The sequence below is a fragment of the Muscardinus avellanarius genome (assembly GCF_963383645.1).
Source record: "Muscardinus avellanarius genome assembly, chromosome: 2".
Classification (NCBI taxonomy): Eukaryota; Metazoa; Chordata; class Mammalia; order Rodentia; family Gliridae; genus Muscardinus; species Muscardinus avellanarius.
Genome location: NC_137787.1, coordinates 141,703,179 through 141,729,434, shown reverse-complemented (window position 1 = coordinate 141,729,434; position 26,256 = coordinate 141,703,179). Strand labels below are relative to the sequence as shown.

Below are 26,256 nucleotides of genomic sequence, written 5' to 3'. Positions count from 1 at the left end.
TTATCATTTAGAAGAAAGCAACACTAAGGGCTGAAGAGTATCGCTCAGTGGTAGAGCACTAAGCTAGCAAGTACAAGGTTCTGACTTTGAGTCCCAGCACTGCAAAAATAGAAGAAAGCAACATTAATAATCCTAAATTTGTGATTACTTGCAGAAAGCCTTATCATAGTTCAGTAATTCTAGTTAATCTAGTAAGTGAATGTTGTTATGTTTAATTTTTTTTAGTTGTATACCAGTAATCTCCCATTTTGGTGTCAGTTTTCAATAAAGTTTTGATTACAGGGGGGGAAAAGATCTTTAAATAAATATATGAGCTCAAGTTAGTCCAATAAGAAATGTGGGAGTCATTCATTGGACATCATTTTTTGTGGAAACCTGTATAATCACATACTGAGTTCAGATTTGATACAGGAAGAACTGGGCAAACCCTCTAAGACAATGAGTAGAGGCAGCACTGTGAAATGAAAGATTACTAACTTGCAGCTGGCATTACCTAGGTTCTCTGACTCAGGAGAAATGAAAAACATTTGTTCATTTAAAACAAGCATTTATTGAGCATCTGCTTATATACTTTTTAAGGGGACAGCAAAGATGAACTTGACCCCTTCTTTAAGAATTAAAATCAATTAAAACTTTGTTGGTAATTATAAAATATCCATAAATTTCAAACTGACTTAGACTCTAAATTGGAATATTCTAGTTACTAAAAGTTGTTATAGAGAGCCAAATTTATAAAGACGGATAAATACAATAAATTAACTGAAAAGCAGGTGGCAGCATACAGTGTTGTAGTACAAGTGTTAATGAAACAGGCCCTGTGATTCTCTTTTCTGCTTTGGTATTCTGTTAGGGTTTCCTACAAACCTAAAAAATTTTTACATTATATGAACTTTGCCTAATACCACTTTTTTTTCTTTGGATAGATCCACCAAAAGACAATGGAGGGGCAGCCATTAATAAGTATGTAGTGGAGATGGCAGAAGGTTCTAATGGTAAGAATACCTATTAAAAATTGATAGGTTTATTCCACTTAGTCTCTACTCTTTACATTTTATATCTTTTGTTTCCTCTTGCTTGTCATTTGCTTCCATAAGTAGGCTACCTTGACTGGTTGGTTTGTTTGTAGCAGTTAGGATTTTGCCTTTTATGACCAACTTGAATTTATGATCTCCAGAAATATAGTGAATCAAATACACCTATATTATTTTATTTATACTTTCTTTTTTCTTCATTTGTTTATATTGCTCAATCTCGAGAGTACCCAAAGTCATTAGATACTTTGAAGTCTTCTAAAAATTACTTTATTCAGTTAGATTTTTACTCAGGTATATCAGAGAAAATTATCTTCTAAAATTTAAGTGACATTACTTTAGTTTTATTAAGTTTTATGATAAGTGAACTTTATTCCTGAATCACTTTAAGCAATTTTTGTTTCTGTGGCATGAGTTATTTCCTTCAAAAAAATAACAATTTCTTTTAATTAAGACTAAACTTCCTTTGGTATTGGTTCTTTCTTTTCTTTGTTATAATGTTATTACCGGACCAGTAAACACATTTAAAATGCTTAATTAAAAGCAAATTATCAGTCTAAGCCAAAGTTTGTACAGAGTTACACAGATATTGCACTTCAACAAAGCCATGCAGATTTGTCTAGGAAGCTGTGCACATAATGAAAATTAGATCATTTCCTGGAAACTTGTAACAAGCTTAAGTTGTTTCTAACAAATTATATAAGCACTTATTTAGTGAAGCTAGGATACCTGCTGTGTCCATGATACCAAATTGTTAAACATTACCTTGTGACTGATTGAACACAATTTTCCCCTTCCAGGAAACAAATGGGATATGATATACAGTGGCGCTACTAGGGAACATCTTTGTGATCGACTCAGTCCAGGCTGTTTCTATCGTTTACGAGTTTACTGCATTAGCGATGGAGGGCAGAGTGCGGTAATGCTTATTATATGTAGATTTTGTTTTGTTTTGCAGTACTGGGGATTGAACTTAGGGCCTCAAACATGATAGTCAAGTATTCTGCCACTGAACTACATCCTCAGCCCTATTTTATTTTTTATTTTGAAACTGGGTCTCACTAAGTTTCAAGACAGGGTTTTGCTGAGTTGACCAGGTTGGCTTTGAACTTGGAACCTTTCTGCCTCAGCCTCTAAAGTCTCAAGATATATATATGCACGCTACTACACGCAGCTGGAGTTTTAGTTGTTTATTTTTTAGTTATGGAAAGAAAGGAAAGAGTTTACTGGGGTTCTTTTTCCATTAACTTGCTTTGTATGTAGTAGTCACATAGTATGTCTTTGTCTATGAAAATTTTTATTTTAATGGTATAGTAATTGCACTTTTATTCTACTCAGACATTTTTTTGCTTTTCCACTTAGGCATGGTATCTCATGGCTGTAATCCCAATATTTGGGAAGCTGAGACAAGAGGATCACAGGTTGAAGGCCAGCCTTGGTGACTTAATGAGATGCTCAGCAACTTAGTGAGATCCTGTCTCAAAATAAAAATAAAATAGATCTAGGGTATAGCTTGGAGGGAGAATGTCCCTGGATTCAGCCTCTAGAACAAAAAAAAAAAGAACTTTATTCCTTTTTCATTGATAAGTGCAATATCAAGTTATTGATGCATTCATTGTGTTTGTTTATTTTCCTTTACCAAAAGTAATCTCTTTGGTTTGTGATATTTTGTTTATTTTCTGCCTCTCTTTTGTCAGGTCTCTGAATCTTTACTTGTGCAGACTCCAGCTGTGCCTCCTGGCCCATGCCTCCCTCCCAGATTACAGGGTAGACCCAGAGCAAAAGAAATACAGTTAAGATGGGGTAATGTCCACTTTGTTAATAAATTGTAACGATGTTATAATAGAATGTGTTTTGTCTTATTAAGTTACATAAATCTTGCCTCCCTTAGGACCCCCTCTAGTTGATGGTGGATCGCCCATTTCCTGTTATGGTGTGGAAATGTCTCCTGCAGAAAAAGATGAGCCCAGAGAAGTTTACCAAGGCTCTGAAGTAGAGTGCACAGTGAGCAGCCTTCTTCCTGGGAAGACGTACAGCTTCAGACTGCGTGCCGCTAACAAAATGGGGGTGAGAAGACTTTGCTAACTGAATCCTGACCACAATAGTGTTCTGTTTCATTGTGTATTATCAGGCCCATTGTTTTACCATTTTACTTTTAATGTATGACTCAAACTTTATAATTTTAATAACCAGTTATTAATTTTACCAGTTTATTGATAGGAAAGAGGTCAGTATGTCCTATAACATGTTAGAGAATCTTAGTATTTTCAACCTCGCTTAGAATTCATTACACTTTGGACTTCAGTAGTGCTACAGTTTACCTATCAGGGAGTGCTAAAAAAATTTACTTAAGTGGATTATCTGCAGCATTTACTTCGAATTAGAAACAGTTGTTTCTTATTTTGCATAAGAGGGGGAACTTAATTTTAAACATTTCTGGGTTTTTATGGGTTATTTTTAAAATATTATCTTTGTACCCATAGAGTTCTATGAAGTAGGTAAAAAAGGCAATATCCCTATTTTATAACTTAAGAAAGTAGAGCTCAGAGGTACCTTGCCCATAATCATACAAACTTCTAAGTGATAGATAAGCCACAAACCCTAGGTTTGTCAGACTCCAGAGCCAGTTTCTCTCATCTATCTTCATTAAGGCAGTTTTCCTAAAGACAAAGTAATAATTTATCTCAAATGAGTGACATTCTTATTCTTGTAAACTATTCAATAAATTTTAATGTATTTTTGTAAACTATTCAAGAAAAATCTTGTAAGGCAAATGTATATACTTTGTGAGCAGTCTTTATTTAAGTCTCTGTTTATATGTAAAGTCAGTATCTTATCCAACGTGATAATATCTTTAATATAGATGTCTTAATGTATGTTTTCATATATGTGATAATTTGTCAAAATTAAATATTTGCCTTCTGTAGTTCCAAAGATTATACATTTTTGACCTTTTTAAAACTATTCTCGTTTTTTGGGTTGTTTTTTCAGTACTAGGAAGGAATGGATCCCAGAGGCATTCTACCGCTGAGCTACATCTCCAGCCCTATTTCTTTATTCTTTATTTTGAAACAGGGTCTCACTGATTTGCAGAGGGACTCACTAAGTAGCTGAGGCTGTCCATGAACCATGATCCTCCTGTCTCAGGAGGGGACCTCCCTCCCAAATGCTGGGATTACAAGCATGCACCACCACACCATGCCCGGCTTAAAACTAATTTGTGCCTGCCATCTCTCGTGCCTTTAACTGGTCTGTTTCTTTACTTCTCACACTGTTTTTTTTATTACATCTACCCAATTCCCTAATGTCCTGACCTTCTTACAAAAACTAGTTTCTGAAGGGAATAAGGGGCAGGAAAAGAAAGTATAGTAAATAGTACTTTGAAATTCCTTTCGCCGGGCGTGGTGGCGCACGCTTGTAATCCCCGCACTTGGGAGGCAGAGACAGGAGGATCGCGCAGGTTCAAAGCTAGCCCCGCGCGCTGGCTTAGGAGACCCTGTTTCCAAATAAAAATGCAAAAATAGGTCTGGGAGTGTAGCCCGGAGGTAAAAGGGCTTCCAGGAACCCCAGTACCACCAAAAAAAAAAAAAAAATTCCTTTCTCCTTCACTTTCATGGTTATTAAATCTTTTTACTTTCTGTGAATGCTTATAGAATTATATTCTGACCAAATTAATCTTAAAGGACAAGGAAAATGGACTTAATACTGTATCTTTAAATATGAAATTATTTGTAATCACTGGACATCTAAGGGTGAATATGAAAATGCTGGTTATGCTTGTTTTCTAGTTTGGACCATTTTCAGAAAAATTTGACATAACTACAGCCCCTGGACCGCCTGATCAGTGCAGGCCCCCTCAAGTGACGTGTAGATCTGCAACTTGTGCACAAGTGAATTGGGAGGTATTGTAATTTCTATTAGGCTTTCTTATTTTCTCAAGTGATTAGAATAATTTATATAAAATAATAAAGATACTCATTAATTTATTTATTTTTGTAGTAGTGGGATTGAACCAAGGGGCTTTCTGCCTCCAAACTACATCCCCGGCCCAATTTTATTTTATTTTGAAAAGGGGTTTTTCTAGGTTGAGAGTCTCACTACTTGCTGAGTCTGTTCTTGAACCTGCAATCCTCCTGTCTCAGCCTCCCAAGTACTGAGATTACAAGCGTGGGCCACCACACCTGGTTATACTCTTCAGTTTTGCCTCCTAAATTATTACATAAAGAGTTCTAGTTAAATTCATGTCATAAAAAGTGAATTCTGCTTGATAAGCTGGATTTGCATTTTTAAGTATTAGGACTCTTGTTCATGATATGCTTTGTATTTTTATCAAAGGCTTTGTTTCAGTACTGAAGTACTTCATTCAATGGTGAACTTAATGTTCAGAACATTCATGGGATTCAGTATAATACTATTTCTCATGTTTATTATTTTCAGTGTATTTGTTGTGTATAATAGTAATCAGTTATGATAATTATATTTTTAGTTTCCTTTGCAATTTAACAAGGAAAATGTCCTTGTATTGTTTAACATTTTATATTACTTAATAGAATTATTTTGAAGATTATTTAACTTAAAATACTCTAACGTGATGTATTGTTTAACATTTTATATTAATAGAATTATTTTGAAGTTTATTTAACTTAAAATACTCTAATGTAACTCCTTAGTCATATTTCCACTTCTAGTTTGAAATAAAGTTATATTTTTGACCAGTTTTAAATTCAGATAGTTTTAATTAATAAAAATGCAAAAACAAACAGTTTTTGATTGTCCTTAAATGCTTCAAAGAAATTAAAAAGCAATTCAGTTCTTTACATGCTCAGGGAAGGAACATTTTTGCTCCAAAGCTAGAAGTTAGTCAATATGAAAACTAAGAACTTCATTCTTTTCTTGACTTAAAGGTTCCTTTGAGTAATGGAACTGATGTCACTGAGTATCGATTGGAATGGGGAGGAGTTGAAGGAAGTATGCAGATATGTTACTGTGGGCCTGGCCTCAGTTATGAATTAAAAGGACTTGCACCAGCAACTACCTATTACTGCCGAGTCCAGGTAATGGTGGTCAGTTCTTTGTCGTATATTCTGTCGGTAGTTTTCTGTTTAATGAGCATTTTCATGGTCCTGTCTTTGTTAACTTGGAAGCTTTGTTACTTTGTAGGCTCTGAGTGTTGTAGGTGCAGGCCCTTTCAGTGAAGTAGTAGCTTGTGTGACTCCACCATCAGTTCCTGCTATTGTGACTTGCCTTCAAGAAATAAGTGATGATGATATAGAAAATCTCCAGTATTCACCTTCTACATGCCTAGCAATAAGCTGGGAAAAGCCTTGTGACCATGGTTCAGAAATCCTTGCCTACAGCATAGACTTTGGAGAAAAGCAGCCCTTGACAGTGGGAAAGATTACAAACTATATTATAGATAATTTGCAACCAGATACAACATACAGGTACGCTCTTAAAAGTATGTTAATTTTTGCCTAGACCAGAAAAATACTTTAAATAAAATAATTATAAACTAACCTTTTTTTTTTTTAATTTGGCACTTAGAATACGAATTCAAGCCTTGAATAGCCTTGGAGCTGGTCCTTTCAGCCATATGATAAAATTAAAAACTAAGCCCCTCCCTCCTGAACCACCTCGTCTGGAATGCGTTGCCTTTAACCACCAGAACCTTAAACTGAAATGGGGAGAAGGAACCCCAAAGACATTATCAACAGATTCTGTTCAGTATCACCTTCAGATGGAAGATAAGAATGGAAGGTAGATTGTTGACTTGCTTTTAGATTTTAAGTATATAAATGTTTATTTTTTATACTGTGCTTTCATTGATGTATTATAGTCTTACATCATAACAAAAATCACAATGACAGTGACATTCATGCACACAGCACTTGGTGGTGCCCCCCACCACCCCATTTCCCCTGCGCCAATTCAAAGTACTGAGATTAACATTGGTATGTTTACATATGTACGCACATTTGATGGTAGTATTTGCGTTAATGAATTCAGTCTTACCCTTACCCTTCCCTCAGACCATCTCCCTGGCTCCACTGAGGTTTCCTGACTCCATTGTCTGGAGTCCTTGTGGTAATCCAATAACTTCCTAGTGTGTGCATATTAGAGAAAACATAGGACCTTTTACTTTCTGTGATTGGCTAATCTCACTTAACAATGTTTTCAGCTTCTTCCATTTTTTTGTAAATGACATAATTTTGTTTTTCTTTACTGTTGAGTAAAATTCAGTTGTATGTATTTTCCATAATTTTGTAGTCCATTCCTCTGTCAATGGACACCTAGATTGGCTACATAATTTGGCAATTGTAAATTATGCTGCTATGAACATGGATATGCATATATTACTATAGTTCTTTGGTTTCAACCTCTTTGGAAAGATACCCAGAGGTGGTATAGCCAGATCATATGGTGGATCCATTCCCAGTTTTCCAAGGAATTTCCACACTGATCTCCATTGCGGCTGAACTAGTTTGCAATCTCAACAACAGTATAGAAGTGTTTCAGTTTCCTCACATCCCTCACTAACATTTATTGTTATTTGACTTCTTAATGATTACCATTCTGATGAGGGTTAGATGGAATCTCAGTGTAGTTTTGATTTTCATCTCCCTGATTGCTAATGATGTTGAGCATTTTTTTTATGTATTAGCCATTTGTATCTCTTCTTTTGTGAAGTAGCTATTCAATTCAGTTGCCCATTTCTTGATCTTTTTAAGTGTAATGTGTCCTAAGTTCTTTGTATATTTTAGATATTAGTCCTCCATCAGAGATATAGCTTGCAAAGATCTCCCATTCCATAAACTTTTTCTTTAGACTCTTGATGGTTTCCTTTGATATGCAGAAACTAAATTTCTTATTTATAATCTGAGTGGTTTGTTAAAGGAAAAAATTAAGTGGACTGTTTTTGGATCTCTGCTCCAACACATTTTATTCTTATCAAGAAACATAATCCTAGCTGGGTCTGGTGGCACAAGCTATCTTGTACTTGGGAGGCTAAAACAGGAGGATTGCAGGTTCAAGGACAACCTCAGCAACCTAGCAAGACTCTATTACAAAACTAAAAATAGGGCCAAAGGTATACGCTGGGGGTGAAATGCCCCTGGGTTCCATCCCTAGTGCCACAAAATAAGAAAGAAAAGAAATGTAATCTTGCAAGCCACAGATACACACACACCTGTAATCTCAGTATATGTTTTCATGTACTAAAATTCAAACAGGAGGATTTCAGGTTTGAAGCCAACATGGCAACTTAGTAAAATAGGGCTGGAAGTGTAGCTCGGAGTTCCCCTTTGAGTTCAATCCTTGTATTAAAAATAAAAAAGAAAGAAAGAAAAGAAAAGAAACAAAGAAATATAATCTTAACTGCAAAATAACTTCAGTGTTTATTTCCAGCAGACCATAACTTTACAGTAGTTATGATTTGCTCATGTCTCTAAGACCCTTGAAGACAGGGATTACTACTCTTCTCCACACCCTAACATAGGGCTGGCACACTAAGCGAATGCAGTTCAACTCCTCACTGTCAGATCCTGGGTAGATCCTGTGATTAGCCGGTCTCTTTTTTATTCTTACCCTCATTCATGTTCTTACATATGCTTCTTTACATTTTCATTTATATTTTATGCTATTTCCTTCAAACCATTCCAGTTTTACCACACTAAATCATGAATTTCAGTTATAGCATTATTCAGAATATTTATAACATTGATTATTCAAATGCTAATTTAAGGCTATTTATTTACATTATAAACAATGTCATAGACCTTCCACAGTTGTTAATCTTCTCATTTTAATTTTAAATTTTACTTTTCGACTTTTCACTCAGTTTATTGGAAATTTGCCTATTTGGTAGGTGTAGAATCCTAGTAAGAGTTTTTCCCTAAGTCACTTTGTTTTTGTCAGGGTGATATCTTAGCCAAGTATTCAATGATGTAATATTCATGATGTTTATATATAAATATTATTTATCAGAAATATATACATTTAAGCCCAGTGTGGTGGCACATGCTTGTAATCCCAGAATTTGGGAGGCAGAGACTGGAGGATCATGGTTCACAGACAGCTTCAGCTACTTAGTGAGGCACTTCACAACTCAGTGAGACCCTGTTTCAAAAATAAAAGGACTAAAAAATAGAGTTGGGGGTGTAGCTCGAAGGTGAAATGCCCCTGGGTTTTCATCCTCAGTACCCAAAAAAAAAAAAAAAAAGATATATATACATTTAAGATAACACATAGGATAAATTTGTATATCATATCACCCTTTGAACATTACACAGAATAGTATTGATCATTTCCCAAAATCTGTGTGTCTGTGCATGTTAGCTTTTGTCCTTGATAGTATCTTTTGTGATCTTTGCAGCCTTATCTCTAGTAAGTTCTTCACCTCACCACAGGTGTTTGGTATAGCCATTTGGCTTTAGTGTTACTGTTTTTTTTTTTGTTTTGTTTTGTTTTGTTTGTCTTTTTTTGTCTTACCAGAAACATGTCTAAGGAGTGCTTAGCTGAAAGATATTAGGTATAAATTATATTCTATTATAGAATTTTGAACTTATTATTTATTTAACTTATTTATTTATAATCTAGAGAATTTTTGTAGGGTATAAATATGATCTATGGCCTTAGGCTGTGAAAAATGAAAAAATTTAAATCTTTTATATCATAAATTTAATACATAAATAAATTTAATATATGTGATTACTGTCCTACTTTGGGATGAAGGCAGAATGCTAATTTAATAAAACTATAGGTTTTGTTTTCAGCTTTTTTTTTATACTGGTTTTATCACTTTTCCCCCATCATCATTATTATTACTTTCTTTTAATTAAAAGGGCACTGGATGTAGTGGCACACACCTATAATCCCAATATTTGAGAAGCTGAAACAGGAGGATCACTGGTTCAAGGCCAGCCTCAGCAATTTAGTGAGATCTGCAGCAATGTAGTGAAACCCTTTTTTAAAATAAAATACAAAAATAGAGGTTAGGGGCATAGCCCAGAGGTAGAATGTCCCTAGATTCAATCCCCAGTACCACCCCAAAAAAAAGGTGGGGAGCATTAAAAAGGCGCAAGGCATATCCAATTGCTATTTTTTTTAACCTGTTACCTCAGGTCATTAACTGTTTTTTCATTTTACCCTCACTAAGGTTTTCAGATTGTTAGCAGTATAAACATTCATTATTCATTTGCCAATTTCCAGAAATTTTTAAAACAGCCAATCAGAAATATTGAGATATTCAATTTATGAATAACATATTAGAAGAAATGTATATGATGTTAAACTTCCATCACATAGTTTGAGTGTATAATTTATTCATAATTATATATTCTCTTCATCTTATATTTCTGGAAAATATCACTAAGTCAGCTAAAATTATGTCTGGGAACTAAAAATTCTCCTTTTTCCAGATAAAAACAAGAAAGATTAAAACAAAAACATTCTCAAAGCTCAGGTCTATGATATGGATGACAAATTGTATTAATATATCTTTATTTGTAAATAATTCATAATGAAAATAATGATATTCTGGTACCTTTAAAAATGTATACATTGCACCTAGAACAGTGATGCATGCCTGTAATCCCAATTACTTGGAAGGCTGAGGTAAGAGGATCACAAGTTTGAGGCTAGCCTGGGCAACTTAGTAGTTTCCTGTCTCAAAAATTAAAAGAAATTTAATGTGCTAGAGTATAGGTCAGTAGTAGAGCACTTACCTAGCATGTTCTTAGGCCTGGGTTCAATCCCCAGTACCAAAGGGCAGGGGGTTACATTAGACTAGTCAGAAGCAAAGCCATAACAGAAGTCTGAGAAGGAAAAAAAAAAAGAAGAAACAGTGTTGATGTTTGGACATAAAATTTGGTAACAGACTCTCAGGAAACTAAAGTCAGATTGGAAACTCTACCAGATCTGATGGTTGAAAAATATAAAGATATATTTGGTTTTTTGTTTTTGTTTTTTTGTTTTTTTTGTTTTTTTTGTTTTTTTTTTTTTTTTGGTGGTACTGGGGTTCCTGGAAGCCCTTCTATCTCCGGGCTACACTCCCAGACCTATTTTTACATTTTTATTTGGAAACAGGGTCTCCTAAGCCAGCGCACGCGGCTAGCTTCAAACCTGCGCGATCCTCCTGTCTCTGCCTCCCAAGCGCGGGGATTACAAGCGTGCGCCACCACGCCCGGCTATAAAGATATATTTGGAGTTGCAGATTACCCTTGGCACTAAATTTTGGGAGTAACTTATTCTTGAATGTGTACCCAACTGTACTTCTTAGTAGTTTTAAAACTTTTTGGAAGGGTACTGGGAAATTGAACCCTCCCCCCCTTCCCAGGGGCATTCTACCTCTGAACTACATCCCTAGCCTTTCTTATTTTTAAAAAAAATTTTATTTTGAAACAAGATCTTGTTAAGTTACCACATGCTAACCTCAAACCTGAGATCCTCCTGTCTCAGCCTCCTCAAGTACTAGAAGTACAGGTGTGTGCAACAACACCCAGCTTAAAACATTGTTTTTATAAAGAAGTCTAAGATTTACTTAATAAAGACTTATTTCCATTTTAGGTTTGTGTCCTTGTACAGAGGGCCATGTCATACATACAAAGTGCAAAGACTTAATGAATCAACATCTTATAAATTCTGTATTCAAGCTTGTAATGAAGCTGGGGAAGGTCCCCTCTCCCAAGAATATATTTTCACTACTCCAAAATCTGTCCCAGCTGCCCTGAAAGGTAAGTTATACCTCCTGAAGTTTTGTCTTTAATAAGTTAATTTTAAATACATTTTCATAAACTGATTTATTAAAATTTAGCACCCAGTGTGTGACCAGGGATTACTAAAAAATCATACTAGACAAACCCAACTGGGAGTTTGCAATAATACTGGGAGTTTTTTTGTTGTTGTTTTTGTTTTTGTTTTATCCATTGTTGGGAATGGAACCCAGGGGGATTCTACCTCTGAGCTACACTCCCAGCCTTGTTTTTTTTTTGTTTGTTTGTTTTGTTTTAATCCTTATTTTGAAACAGGGTCTCACTGAGTTGCAAAAGACCTCACTAAGTAGCTGAGTTTGTCCATGAACTGCAATCCTCCTGCCTTGGCCATCTAAATGCTGGGATTACAAGCATGCGCCACCACATCTGGCTAGTACTGGGCGTTTAACTCAATAATAAAAGCTATTTTGTCTGGAATATTGATCCTCAGACAAGTACTGGTTTTATCACTGATTATTTTAAATACTCTACCATAAAAATACAAAATTGAAGGGGTGTGGTGGTGTACACTTTTAATCACAATACTTGAGAGGCTGAGAGAGGAGGATCACAGGTTCAAGGACAGACAGCCTCAGCAAGTAGTAGGACTCATTAACCTAAGGAGATCCTGTTTCAAAATAAAAATAGGGCCGGGCGTTGGTGGCACACACTTGTAATCCCAGCATTCGGGAGGCTGAGACTAGAGGATCATGGTTCACGGACAGCCTCAGCTACTTAGTGAGGCCCTCCACAACTTAGTGAGACTCTGTTTCAAAAATAAAGAATAAAAATAGGGCAGGAAGTGTAGCCCAGAGGTCAAATGCCCCTGGGTTCCATCCCCAGACCCACAAAAAAAAATAAAAATAAAAATAGGGCTGGGAGTGTAGCTCTGAGGTAGAATGCACCTCGTTTTAGTTCCCAGTACCAACCAGTGTATATGTATATACACATATATTCTCATATATGTATATACACATATATGTATATACAGACACACGCTAGATTGAATAGGTTGTTTGTCTAATAGGGTCATTTGCTATTTCTGGTGATGTTATTTAAAAAATTATAAAAATGGTTTCTTGTTATTTTAAGTCATTGTTATTTCATTCATTTGGATTTTAGGGGGACAGCCAGATCTTTTGCTAAGTGAAACAAATTTTCATTTAGCTTGGATTTTTCAGTCAAAATTTACACAAAAATATACATGCACGCACACACACACGTGCATATATCTAATTTCAGAGTAGTTCTTAATTTTAAAATAACCCTGGCAAAATTTGCACTGTGGGCATTTAGCCAAAAAGACTAAAAGTTTGTTGTATTCAGAGTAATCAGCCGGGCGTGGTGGCGCACGCTTAAAATCCCAGTGCATGGGAGGCTGAGACAGGAGGATCGCAGTTTGCGAACAGCCTTAGCTACTTAGTGAGGCCCTCTGCAACTCAGTGAGACCTTGTTTCAAAATAAAGAATAAAAAATAGGGCAGAGGCTGTAGCTCAGAGTTCAAATGTCCCTGGGTTCCATCCCTAGATCCGCAAGAAAACAAAACCAAAAAAAAAAAAGAATAATCACAGAAACTTCGTGGACAGTATCTGGGATCAGTAATCTTTCTAATAATATTGATAAGTTTAACTCAGTCTTCTATTCTCTCATCAGTTTAGTGTCTCAGCCTTAACAACATTGTTAATTTTAACTTCTTTGTATACAGATATCAAACAAATCACTGATAGCTGGGCGTGGCTCACACTTGTAATCTGCTTGTAATCCCCGAGTTTGGGAGGCGGATTCAGGAGGATTGCACAGGTTTAAAGCCAGCCTTGCTGGCTTAAGAGACCCTGTTTCCAAATAAAATATAAAATAGGTCTGCAAGTGTAGCCCGGAGGTAGAAGGGTTCCATCCCCATTACCACACTAAAAGGAAGGAAGGAAGGAAGGGAGAAAGGAAGAATAAATAGGGCTGGATGTGTAGTTTGGAGGTAGATACCCCTGGGTTCAATCCCTTATACTGTACAAAAAAACTTTTTTCACTAATAAATTGGACTTTGCAGGGTTTTTTTATCTTCATTAAAACAAGTATCTTATTATAATGTGCACTTAATTTCTATTTCTTCCCTACAGCCCCAAAAATAGAAAAAGTAAATGATCACACTTGTGAACTTACATGGGAATGTTTACAGCCAATGAAAGGTGACCCAGTTATTTACAGTCTTCAAGTTATGGTGGGAAAAGATTCAGAATTCAAACAGGTATGTGTGAAGATACAATGTTGTGGGTACCTATTTTTACCATTCTTTAATTTTTATATAGTATGTTCCAAAGATCTCTGGATTCAAAATAATTTGGTTGTGAACTATACTTAAACATTATTCGTTCTTTTGCAAGTATTCACTGAACTTCAAGGGCTCAGGATTTAGCACTGAAGAAAAAGTACCATGGAGTTTACATTCTAATGGAAAAAGATACACTCAAGACAAACATAGAGTATATGAGATAGTAAACAGGTGTGCTGGAAAAAATTAGTTTCAGTAAAAGAAATAGAAAATACTGGAGAAGTAGCCAAGGAAGTGTCTTGAGGAGAAGAGTGTTCTGAGAAGAGACCCGGAGGCAGGAGTGTGCTTGTTAAATTCGATGAATAGTATACAGGTGAGACACAGGGAGCCAGCTCTAGAGGAACTGTTGAAATCTGGTCACTGATGATAGTCTACAGTTGCTATCTTAGAGAATACAAACCTACCAATATTTGGCCTCTGCTGTTGACTCAATTCTTGAGCCTTACTGAAGTCCAACTTCAGAGTTTTTGGTTCCCCCTAAGCACTCCAGTCCCTAGAGACTTGGTGAAAAGACATTCCTAGAAAGTGAACAGAAAGGAAGTCAATATGATGTCGAGAACATGTAGGGCACTATAGACTCTACTGTAGTTTTTAGTTTAAGCCAGTGGAGGATTTTTTACCATAATAGTCACATAATCAAACACAAGATCATTTTGGTTATAGTGTATGAGAAGGGCAGAAGCAGAGAGACATGAGGAAGTTTTTATACTAATTAGTAATAATCATAATTATATAGTGCTTAAATACAATAAAAAAGTTATGAAGGTCTAGGTCAAGTATCACCTTCCCAGCAGAGAATGAGTAACCGAGTGAAGAGTTGTCAGTATTGGTTATAAAAGTACTCAGCTGAGTATGGTGGCATAGTCTTTAAACCCAATACTTGGGGAGGCTGAGACAGGAGAATCTGAAATTCAAGGACAGCCTCAGCAGCCTAGTGAGATGCTGTGTTTTGTTTTGTTTTGTTTTGTTTTTGTGGTACTGGGGGTGGAACCCAGGGACTTTTCTACCTCCTGGCTGTACTCCCAGACCTATTTTATACTTTTATTTGGAAATAGGGTCTCACTAAGTTACCGAGAGCCTCACTAAGTAGCTGACTCTGGCTTCAAACCCGTGTAATCCTCCTGTCTCAGCTTCCCAAGCATTGGGATTACAAGCATGTGTCACCACACCCGGCTCTGAGATACTGTTTTAAAACAAAAAGTAAAAAAAGGGCTGGGGATGTAATTGGAGGTAGAACGTCCCTGGGTTTAATTCTCATTACAATCAATCAATAAATAAATAAATAAATAAATAAGGAAGGCTGGGGTGATAGCTCAGAAACAAAATGTCCCTGAGATCAATCCTCAGTACCCTATTCCCCCCTCAAAAAAAAGTGTGTGTGTGTGTGTGTGTGTGTGTGTGTGTGTGTGTGTAGGACTCCGATATGATCTGTAAGCATCTATTCTGATTGTTCCCTTTTTACTATCAGTGTTCTTTATTTTTTTAAGAGCATTTCAGTTTTGATTGTACCTTATATTTTTTCTTCCCACCAGAAAACTAATACATCTGCTTTATTTTAGCCTTGTACTATTTTAATTATTAACAGAATTGAATGTATGTATTTTTATTTTAAAGTATATTAAGCATAGAAATATAATATCTAATATCTTAAGGCCCAAAGAGATTAAACTTGGCATGTGATTATTTTTCTTTATTAAGCCATCTGCAAATTGACATGTAATTAGATATAAAATAAAATTTCCGATAAGCAGGTTTCCTTCCACGGAGGAAGCAAAATTAATATTAAAGAAAATGCAATTGTATTAATATATTTAAAGGAAGTAGAGATCCCACATTTGAGCAGTATATGAATTTTAATAAGCTCATGTTACTACATGAAACAGCAGTGCTGTATATATATATCACATCACTCATACACACACACACACACACACACACACACACACACACACACACACGGCATTGAACCTAGGGGCATTCTACCACTGAGCTACAACCAAGTCCTATTTCTTTTCTTTTCTTTTCTTTCTTTCTTTCTTTCTTTCTTTCTTTCTTTCTTTTCTTTTTTTTTTAATAGAGTCTCACAGAGCCTTGGCATGGTGGTGCACGCTTGTAATCCCAGCATTTGGGAGGCTGAGACTGGAGGATCGCGGTTCGCGGACAGTCTCAGCTACTTAGTGAGGCCCTCTGCAACTCAGTGAGACCCTGTTTCAAAATAAAGAATAAAAACAATAGGGCAGGGGGTGTAGCTCGGAGGTCGGATGCCCCTGCGTTCCATCTCCAGACCCACAGTAAATAAATAAATATTTATTTATTTATTTATTTATTTCCACACACTGGCTTTGCACCTATGACCCTCCTGTCTCAGCTTCCCAAATACTGGGATTACAGGTGTTTACCACTGCTCCCAGCTCAGCAATGCTAATCCTAATTTAACTTAAAAATTAAATTTACCCTATCACCTCTTATACTTATTTTGGATTATAAACTGTAAATCTTAAATATTGATTGCCTTAGAACCTCATTGTATGTAACTTACTGTTAAGTTATAATTCAAAAGTTTGAAGGCCATTTAAGTTTAATTTCTCTCATGGAATTTAATTTATTTGTAATTTATTTGATATTCAGCACACATGTATTAAATTTTATGTAAAAAGAATTATAGGGAAGCAACATTCTTAATTACTATTCTAATTTCAAATTGTTTTTTACCAAGGAAGTATATTTTATACTGATATTTTGCCTAGCCAAGTAAAAGATCATAATAATAGTAAGCCTGTTTTATAAAGAGGAATAATTAATTCTAGCTGCACTCCGGAACATTTTCCAGAAGGAATGTCACTTAAGTCTTTAGGGGCTATAGTGCTTATGGGGAACCATGAACTCTCAAGTGTGGCTTCAGGAATGCTCAAGGCCTAAGGGTGTTCTGCCTCTGAGCTACACCCCCCCAGCCCCTTTTATTTTTTAATTTTGAAACAGCCTAAGTTACCATGCACTACTCTCTAATTTGCAAGATCCTAATCACCGATCTCAGCATGTGATTACAGGTGTGTGTAACTGTGCCTGGCTCATTTGGAACTTTAAAAAAAAGAGCAAAACACTCCTACATTCAATTCCCAGTACCACTATATATATAAAGTTCCAAAAGGTTCTTATTCACATGATAAATTTAAGAATTTATGCCCAATAAATTTAAGAACTGTCTTGAAAGTTCCAAGTTCACTTATAACTCCCTAATTAATAATAGAGAACGATAGAGACAAGAGCTCTAAGGTTGTTTAAAGGTAATCAAATGCAGAATAAATCTTTTTTTTTTTTTTTTTTTTTTTTGGTGGTACTGGGGTTCCTGGAAGCCCTTCTACATCCGGGCTACACTCCCAGACCTATTTTATATTTTTATTTGGAAACAGGGTCTCTGAAGCCAGCGCGGCTGGCTTTGAACTTGTGTGATCCTCCTGTCTCCGCCTCCCAAGCGCGGGGATTACAAGCGTGTGCCACCACGCCCGGCAAATCTTAAGGAAACATTGAAATTAGGTCTGCTCAGTTCAAAAGTAGTGTATTGCTAAAAATACTGTCTTATACTAACTCCTATACTTAATATTTACTCTGCATATTCACTACAAAATTATGGTTATGTAATATACGATGAAAGTAATAATAGTTAAACTAAATGTGTTCCACTCTAATAACCACTATAAAAGTGGGCATCTTGCCAGGTGTGGTGGTGCAAGCAAATAATCCCAGTACTTGGAGGGCTTAGACAGGAGGATTACAGATTGAAGGCCAGCCTCAGCAACTTAGTGAGACTCTGGTCTGGAAGTATTGTTCAGTCCTCTTTATAAAACAGGTTCAATCCTCTTTATAAAACAGGTTTACTGTTATTATGACCCTATGTTCAATCCCTCAGTACCAAAAAAATGTGAATGTCTTTGATAGTAAACGTTTATACTTGTCCTCAAAAGATAACTATTTTGAGTTTTAATGTATTAAGTTAAATTTACCTAGCCAACCAAATGGGATTTTAAAATGTACAGAATAGATAAAGGTCAGGTATAAATTCATTTTTATTTACCTCAATTCTTAAACTATTGTTTTTGCTATGATGTATACATAATGCCAAAGGAAAGTTTTTTGGGGTTTTTTGTTTTGTTTTGGTACTGGGGGTGGAACCCAGGGGCATTCTATCTCCGAGCTACACCCTCAGCCCTATTTTTTATTCTTTATTTTGAAATAGGGTCTCACTGAGTTGCAGAGGGCCTCACTAAGTAGCTGAGGCTGTCTGCGAACTGCGATCCTCCAGTCTCAGCCTCCCAAATGCTGGGATTTCAAGCGTGCGCCACTGTGCCCAGCTAGGACAGGTATCATTTTATGAAATTCTGAAGTTCTCTTGCAGTTAGCATACTGTTTCAGCTAGCTGGGCATTGTGGTGCACGGTTGTAATCCCAGCACAAATAAATTATAAAATAGGGCTGGGGATTAGCCCGGAGGTTGAAAGTCCCTGGGTTCTACCCCCAGTACAAAAAGAAAAAAGAAAAAAAAAACTCAACTAACTGGGCATATGTAAACTTGCACAGCTTAATTTTAATCTGCATTTCTCTGTTAAAATGTAATGTGAGCTGGGCACCGTGATTCACATGTGTAATTCCAGCTACTTGGGTGGTTGAGGCAGGAGAATCACAGGTTCAAGTCAAGCCTGGTCAGTTTAGCAAGACCCTGTCTCAAAATAAGAGGCTGGGTATGTAGTTCATTGATAGAGCACTCCTGAGTTCTATCCCAGTAACATACACACACACACACACACACACACACACACTACAAAGTGAAAATAGTAATCTTTTAAGCTATTGTTCTCTTAAATGTAAATCTATATTGATACTTGCTTCACCCATAAATAGTTAATTGACTCATAGCAAATATAAAGGACTGTTTTGTTTTTACTTATATGTAATATCTATCAACAGTAGGTAAATGCCAAAAAATTATGAATTAAGAATTTTTATCAGCCAGACGTGGTGGTGCACAGTTGTAATCCTAGCATTCGGGGTCTGAGACAGGAGAATTGTGGTTCGAAGACAGCCTCAACTACTGATTGTGGCCCTTTGCAACTCAGTGAGATGCTGTTTCAAAAATATAAAGAATAAAAAATAGGGCTGGGGGTGTAGCTCGGAGGTAGAATTCTCCTGGGTTCTATCCCCAGTACCACCAAAAAAAATAATAATAATTTTTATCTTTTCAGTAAAGGTCAGATATATAATGACAGGAGTAGATGTAGTGTTACTCAATTAAATTCTCATTTCTCATTCTAAGACCTAACTCAGCTACTCTAAAGCTTGAGGTTTATTTTAGTTGGTTTTTTACGTATATAGACCTTTTGCTGTCTGTATGTGTGGTACTGGGGGTTGAACCCAGGGGTATTCTGATTCCAAGCCACACCTGCAGCCTTTGTTTTGTTTTGGTTTGATTTGGTTTGGTCTTGGTGGTACTGGGGTTCCTGGAAGCCCTTCTACCTCTGGGCTACACTCCCAGACCCATTTTTACATCTTTTTTTATTTGGAAACAGGGTCTCTTAAGCCAGTGCCGCTGGCTTCGAACCTGCGCGGTCCTCCTGTCTCCGCCTCCCAAGCGCAGGGATTACAAATGTGCACCACCACGCCAGGCTGTTTTGTTGTTTTGAAACAGGGTCTTGTTAGGTTGCTAAGCGTCTCACTGGGTTTCCTAAGGCTGTTCTCAGAGCTGCACTATCTTAGCCTCCCAAGTACCAGTCATGCATACCACACATGGCAATATATAAGACTTCTTAAATTAGCTATAGGTAGCTGGAGACACAAGCCTGTGTCTCCAGCTACCTATAAAATGTATTCCCAACATCTAAAACACAAAACTGAAAATTTTATCTTAACATTTTCCCATTTTTTCTTTTCTAACTTCTTCCTAACTTTATTAGTGTGATGGCCATGAAGATCATCTTGGTTCTCTCCGTGCCCCCCGTTTCTACTAATTTAAAAGTCATTTCTAGGTTCATAAAAACATCAGGCATAATATCACAGACCTATAATCCTAGCACCTCAGAAGATTGAGACAGGAAGATCCCAAGTTTGAGACCAAAATAAAAAATTAGAAGCATGATGTTGTGTGTCAGTGGTAGAGAACCCCTGGGTTCCATTCCTGATGCAGGGTTTCATAACCTTATATCCAGCAGAAGCTTCTGTCCAGGGGATTGGTGAGTTGGCCTGGGCTACCCTCCCCCCCTCATGCCTTTTTGGCATGGGGCTGTAACTATTTTCTGTATTTCTATCTTTTTAATAAACTTCTTTAAATCTTAAAAAAAAAAAAAAGCTTCTGTCCTACCCATTTCCCTCCGATCTCTCACACAGCTTCACAGCAGGATTCTTTTGATATGTGTTTTGTTGTTGTCAGTCTTAAAGAGGCCCCTTTGGAATTAAACCTACTTAAATTTCTAACTAGTATAATGTTGTCCTCCTCTCTCTGCCAGATCTCTTTACTTGTCACTCTGGTGCCATTTGTGGACAGATGTTTTTCCCTAACCATAATATTACCCTACTAAAGAGACATAATAGAAAATGAGGCTTAGCTGGGTGTGGTGGTGCACGCTTGTAATCCCAGCACTTGGAAGGCTGAGACAGGAGGATCGCACAATTCAAAGCCAGCCTCAGCTACTTAGTGAGGCCCTGATTCCAAATAAAGTATAAAATAGGTCTGGAAGTATAGCCCAGAGGTAGAAAAGCCCCCTGGGTTCCACCCCGAGTAACACCAAAAAAAAAAAAATAGAAGAAGCAGCAGCAGCCAGGCGTGGTGGCGCACACTTGTAATCCCAGCATTTGGGAGGCTGAGACCAGAAGATCACGGTTCGCAAACAGCCTCAGCTATTAGTGAGGCCCTCTGCAACTTAGACCCTGTTTCAAAATAAAGAATAAAAAATAGGGCAGGGGTGTAGCGTGCAGGTCGAATGCCCCTGGGTTCCATCCCCAGACACGCAAAGAAAGAAAGAAAGAAAGAAAGAAAGAAAGAAAGAAAGAAAGGAAGGAAGGAAGGAAGGAAGGAAGGAAGGAAGGAAGGAAGGAAGGAAAAGGCTAAAAGACAAAAACTAAAATCATCCACTATATCCCTAAGACAATTTTTTTTTAATTTTTACTGAGTTGGCTTCATTGTATTTGTAAAATTATATACTGCTTTCTAATACAGAATCATCCAAGTTAATTCTTTTATCTTCTCTCAGACATGAATCAGTTCTCTATTCCTACTCCCTGAAACATTCATATGCAAGAACTAATACCTAGAATATACAAAGAAAAGACTTTACACCAAAGAAACAAATAATCCAATCAATAAATGGGCAATTGAATAGACACTTCACAAAAGAAGAAATACAAATGGCCAAAAATGCATGAAAAAATGTTCAACATGATTAGCAATCAGAGAGATGCAAGTCAAAACTACACTGAGATTCTAACCTCAGTCACAATGGCAATCATTAAGAATTTTTAAAAAAATGTTGGCAAGATTGTGGGGAAATTTAGAACTCTTCTACACTGTTGTTGAGACTGTAAATTAGTTCAGCCACTGTGGAGATTCCCCAAAAAACAGGAAATGGTTCCACTATATATATATATATACCACTCCTCGGTATCTTTCCAAAGGGGTTGAAACATGCATACCCATGTTCATAGCAGCACAATTCACAACAGCTAAGTTATGGAACCAGCGTAGGTGTATATCTATAGATGAATGGGTTACGAAATTATGAGATATCAACATCATGAAATTCTACTTAACAATAAAGAACAAAATTATGTCATTTGCAAAAAATGGAAGGACCCTGGAGAATATTATGTTAAGTGAAATTAGCCAGTCAGAGAAAGTGAAGGGCCATGTTTGCTCTAATATGTGCAAGCTATACCAGAGGGGCTCCAGATAATGGAGGGAAAATCTCAGTGGAACTAGGGAGGTGGTCTAAAGGAAGGGGAGGGTAAGAGTGAGATTTATTGAAGGAATTTCTACCATTGGCTGTGTGTACATATGTGAAAATACCATTGTCATTCTTAGTATTCTGTATAGGGAAGGGGGAAGATGGGGAGGAGGTGAAGGGGAGGCAGGGATACCAAATATTATGTGCATGTATTTCACTGTAAACATGATTTACATTACGACGTGAGACTAAAATGCACCAATAAAAGCATATTTTTAAAAAAAAAAAATTAGCCGGGAATGGTGGTGCACGCTGTAATCCCCATGCTTGGGAGGCTGAGACAGGAGGACCATACAGGTTCCAAGCCATCCTCCACTACTTAGTGAAGCTCTCAGCATGTTAGTGAGACCCTGTTTCCAAATAAAATATAAAATAGGTCTGGGTTATAGCCCGGAGGTAGAAAGGTAGAAAGCCTCTGGGTTCCACCCCAGTACCACAAAAAAAAAAAAAAAAAAAAAAAAAAAAACTTAGCCGGGCATGGTGGCGCACACTTGTAATCCCAGCATTTGGGAGGTTGAGACTGGAGGATCGTGGTTCACAGACATCCTCAGCTACTTAGTGAGACCCTGTTTCAAAAGGAAAGAGAAAGAAAGAGGGAAAGAAAGGGAGAGAGGAAGGTGGGGGGAGAGAGAGAAGGGAGGGACGGAGGGAAAAGAAAAGAAACAGAGCAGGGAGTGTTTCTCGGAAGTCAAATGCCCCTGGGTTCCCTCCCCAGACAACCCCCCCCAAAAAAAAACTCTTACCATACATACCACTTTCTGTAAGATTCATCTTAATCTGGATAAAAGTTACTTTATATATCTTACCAACATTGATTATTAAAATCAATAATTCACAAATTTAATAGTCTTATTTTAGGTACCTACTGTATGCTAGATTCTGGAGAAAAAAATGAGGCAGAAAACTTCTTTTTGTCTTGGAGAGCAAACCAGTATTTAGAAATTAGATTTACAACACAGATACAACTAAAAGTTTGTCTGTGTTGTGAATCTGTTTTGAGGCAGCTAAAAGTGCTTGAAAGAAGGCTAGCCCAACTAATGTCAGTCTAATTTGCAGCCCACCAGCTAGCTGGAGGAAGTCAACTGGAACATGAGGTGACCCCACGAGCCAGGGTTTTCTCAAATTCTTAAAATGAGAAGGGTGCCTTAGTGAGAATGGAAATTTCCATATGTGAACACTCACTTTGTGCTGGCACTGTGCTAGTAGGCGCTTTGACCAGTGTTAGCTCCTCTCGTCCTCATCATTACCTGATAGCAGCTAGATGGTAATGGTAGATGATGGTAGGCCAGTGGTAGGTTGATTAAATTCAGTGGAGTGTGAAGTGATGGAGCAGAGCTTGAACCCCAGGGTGTCTAGTTTCAGCTGTACCTTCCTGTTCACTAGCACACTTTAAAATTCATGGAACTTTTTTCTTCCCCCTGAGGTCTGTAGTCTGTATTTTAAGGGAGCTTTCCTCTCTGGAGTTTAAAAAGGGATTTGCCACAAGTATCTGTAGAAAAATCCCATTATTTGTTGTTTCAGTGGACAGATATGTTTAAGATTATACAAAAATTTACCAGTTACACAAAAGTATAAGGAGGGGAGGAAGATTATACTGTCTCTCCTATGAAGTGATTTCTCAAAAAAAAAAAGTTACTGTGTACATTTGAGAAAACAGGGAAATGCCTGAGAGCTAATATGCTTGTTCTCTTGCTGCTTTGGGCCACATCTTCTGTAATTCATCTGTAAACTCTGTGAGGATACATCCTCACCCATTTCTTCTCCTCTTACACAGCAGACAAGTACTTTAATGGATAGGATTTATTTATTTATTTATTTATTTGATGGTACTGGGGTTTCTGGAAGCCCTTCTACCTCCAGGCTACACCCCCAGACCTATTTTATATTTTTTTTATTTGGAAACAGGGTCTCTTAAAAGCCAGCACAGCTGGCTTCGAAACTGCGCGATCCTCCTGTCTCTGCCTCCCAAGCACGGGGATTACAAGCGTGCACCACCACACCCAGCTGGCATTTTTTAAATATCTCTTAAAAGATAGAATTGGCCAGCAAGATGGTGCGCACTGTAATCCCTGCTTCTTAGGAGGCTGAAGCAGGAGGATTCCAAGTTTGAGGCTAGCCTGAAAAACTTAACAAGACCATCTCAAAATAAAAATTAAAAGGGCTCTCAGAGGCATAGTTAATTGGTTGCATGCCTCTGTGTTCAATCATCAGTACTGCAGGAGAAAAAAATCAATGATATTCACTAATTTTCATGTAAAAATAATTCTAAAACTAGTTAACACATTTCTTATCAGCCTTCATATACAGTTCTTCCTTTAATATTTCATTAACAGATTTACAAAGGCCCCGACTCTTCTTTCCGGTATTCCAGCCTTCAGCTGAACTGTGAGTATCGCTTCCGCGTGTGTGCCATTCGCCAGTGCCAAGACCCTGTGGGGCACCAGGACCTGGTAGGGCCCTACAGTACCACAGTGCTCTTCATCTCTCAGAGGACGGAACCACCAGCCAGCACCAACAGAGACCCTGTGGGAAACACCAGGGCCCGGCGCGCACTGAGCGATGAGCAGTGTGCCGCCGTCATCCTTGTGCTATTTGCTTTCTTTTCCATTTTGATTGCCTTTATCATTCAGTACTTTGTAATCAAGTGAAAATATAACTTTATTTTTAACACTGTATTACATTTTATTTTGTCATGTACTAAAATAATTTCTGTATTGCTTTTACAAAAACAGTGGCATTTAGCACTGGCATTGAGACTATAGCACATCATTTTTGCCATTTTCATATATTGTTAGGTAGAGGCTGGCACTTTGTTAGAATGCAAGCCCACAGACTTATCAATTTGGGGAGGTATATTTGGTTGGGGCTTTTTACTTTTTTCTTTCTCTCCCTCTCCTCTCTTTCTCTCTCCTCCTCCTCTCTCCCCCTTTCTCTCGACATGCCTTCTTATAGAGGCAACAACTGATCATTGATATTTTGACCAGTCAGCATGAGTGAAGCAGTGGTAACCTGGCCTGTTTGTTTAAAGATTATTACCAAGTGAAAATTTCAGAGTGACTAGAATGTACACTAATGTGCTATATAAAAATGTTAAAGTCTGATGCTGTGAAAGCAATCTAGTGCTATATTTCTACCTCCTCATTTGTCTTAATTATTTGGTAAGTGGGATTATGATAACTGGAGGGGCTTAGCCAACAAAAACTGATGAAAGAACATGGGTGGGGGAAAAGGAGCTTCTTGTTTGATAAATGTGGAGTTCTTCATTACAAGTAATATATTCATGAATTCACAGATAAGTCACTTAAAGAAAGCACAGGCAGTTTACTTGGCCTAAAAATATTTTAATGTTTACTCAAAAAGTACCTCTTCAGGTCTCAAGAAAATAGAAAAGAACATAGGACGTTTAGATAGTAATTTTCTTTTAAATCATTGTAAAAATCAATTCTGAACTTCAAACCTATTGAACTTCTATTTTGTGAACCTCTGAACTATGGCATATATATAAACTATACATACAAGTGTAGAAATATATATATATAATATACACACATACATACTCACTCCACCTCTCTGATCTAGGCTAATTTTGAAGAACTCCTCTAAGTTTTGCTGCTTCTCCTGTAACTATTGCCATCACCATCAGAATTCATAATCAAACTTAACCTTTTTGTTTGGGGTACCAAATTTGAAGACAAAATTAATTTGCACCAGTAAACTTCAAGCTGCTTTCTTTCTTGAAAAACTAATGTTTAATGTACAATGTCTGTTTGGATACTGTTCCAGATTGTTGATTGCATGTGGCTAATGTTGCATTCAAGCACTTTGCAGTTGCGTAATTCATTCATGTTTTGTGAGCTTGCATTTGTGAGTTATTGGATGATCAGATTGAATTTTGTCAAGTATCACATTGTACATCTTGCTTAGATGTCGATGACTGCCAGTAATAATACAGTTTGTAATGAAACTATCTAAAATTCTTGTTTTCTCACATCTGTTATCTGTAAAACACCTGTAACTAGCTTTTTTAATTTATTATTTGAATTTTAGGATAGTGAATCACTAATTTTTAGTTGCTACAGTTAGCATTTTAGTGATTACTAAGCACTTCTGTCTGTCTTTGAAAAAAAGAAACGTATGTTTTGTGCTTTGAAGATCTCTGAAGAA

The 26,256-nt window shown here is 36.9% G+C and overlaps 1 protein-coding gene across 2 annotated transcripts in view; it reads left to right on the top strand.

Annotated features, from left to right (window-relative positions):
• FNDC3A (fibronectin type III domain containing 3A) overlaps positions 1–24,740 on the top strand; it is a gene marked incomplete at both ends in the record, with an annotated part of 137,665 nt that extends 112,925 nt beyond the window's left edge. For both annotated transcript variants that reach the window (XM_080719885.1, XM_080719884.1), the window contains 11 exons: positions 924–992; positions 1,832–1,950; positions 2,729–2,834; positions 2,923–3,098; positions 4,820–4,933; positions 5,936–6,085; positions 6,192–6,475; positions 6,576–6,788; positions 11,595–11,761; positions 13,894–14,021; positions 24,426–24,740. In XM_080719885.1, the coding sequence (XP_080576011.1) occupies positions 924–992; positions 1,832–1,950; positions 2,729–2,834; positions 2,923–3,098; positions 4,820–4,933; positions 5,936–6,085; positions 6,192–6,475; positions 6,576–6,788; positions 11,595–11,761; positions 13,894–14,021; positions 24,426–24,740 (1,841 nt within the window). The remainder of the gene's footprint in view (positions 1–923; positions 993–1,831; positions 1,951–2,728; positions 2,835–2,922; positions 3,099–4,819; positions 4,934–5,935; positions 6,086–6,191; positions 6,476–6,575; positions 6,789–11,594; positions 11,762–13,893; positions 14,022–24,425) is intronic.
• Between the last annotated feature and the right edge of the window lie 1,516 nt (positions 24,741–26,256).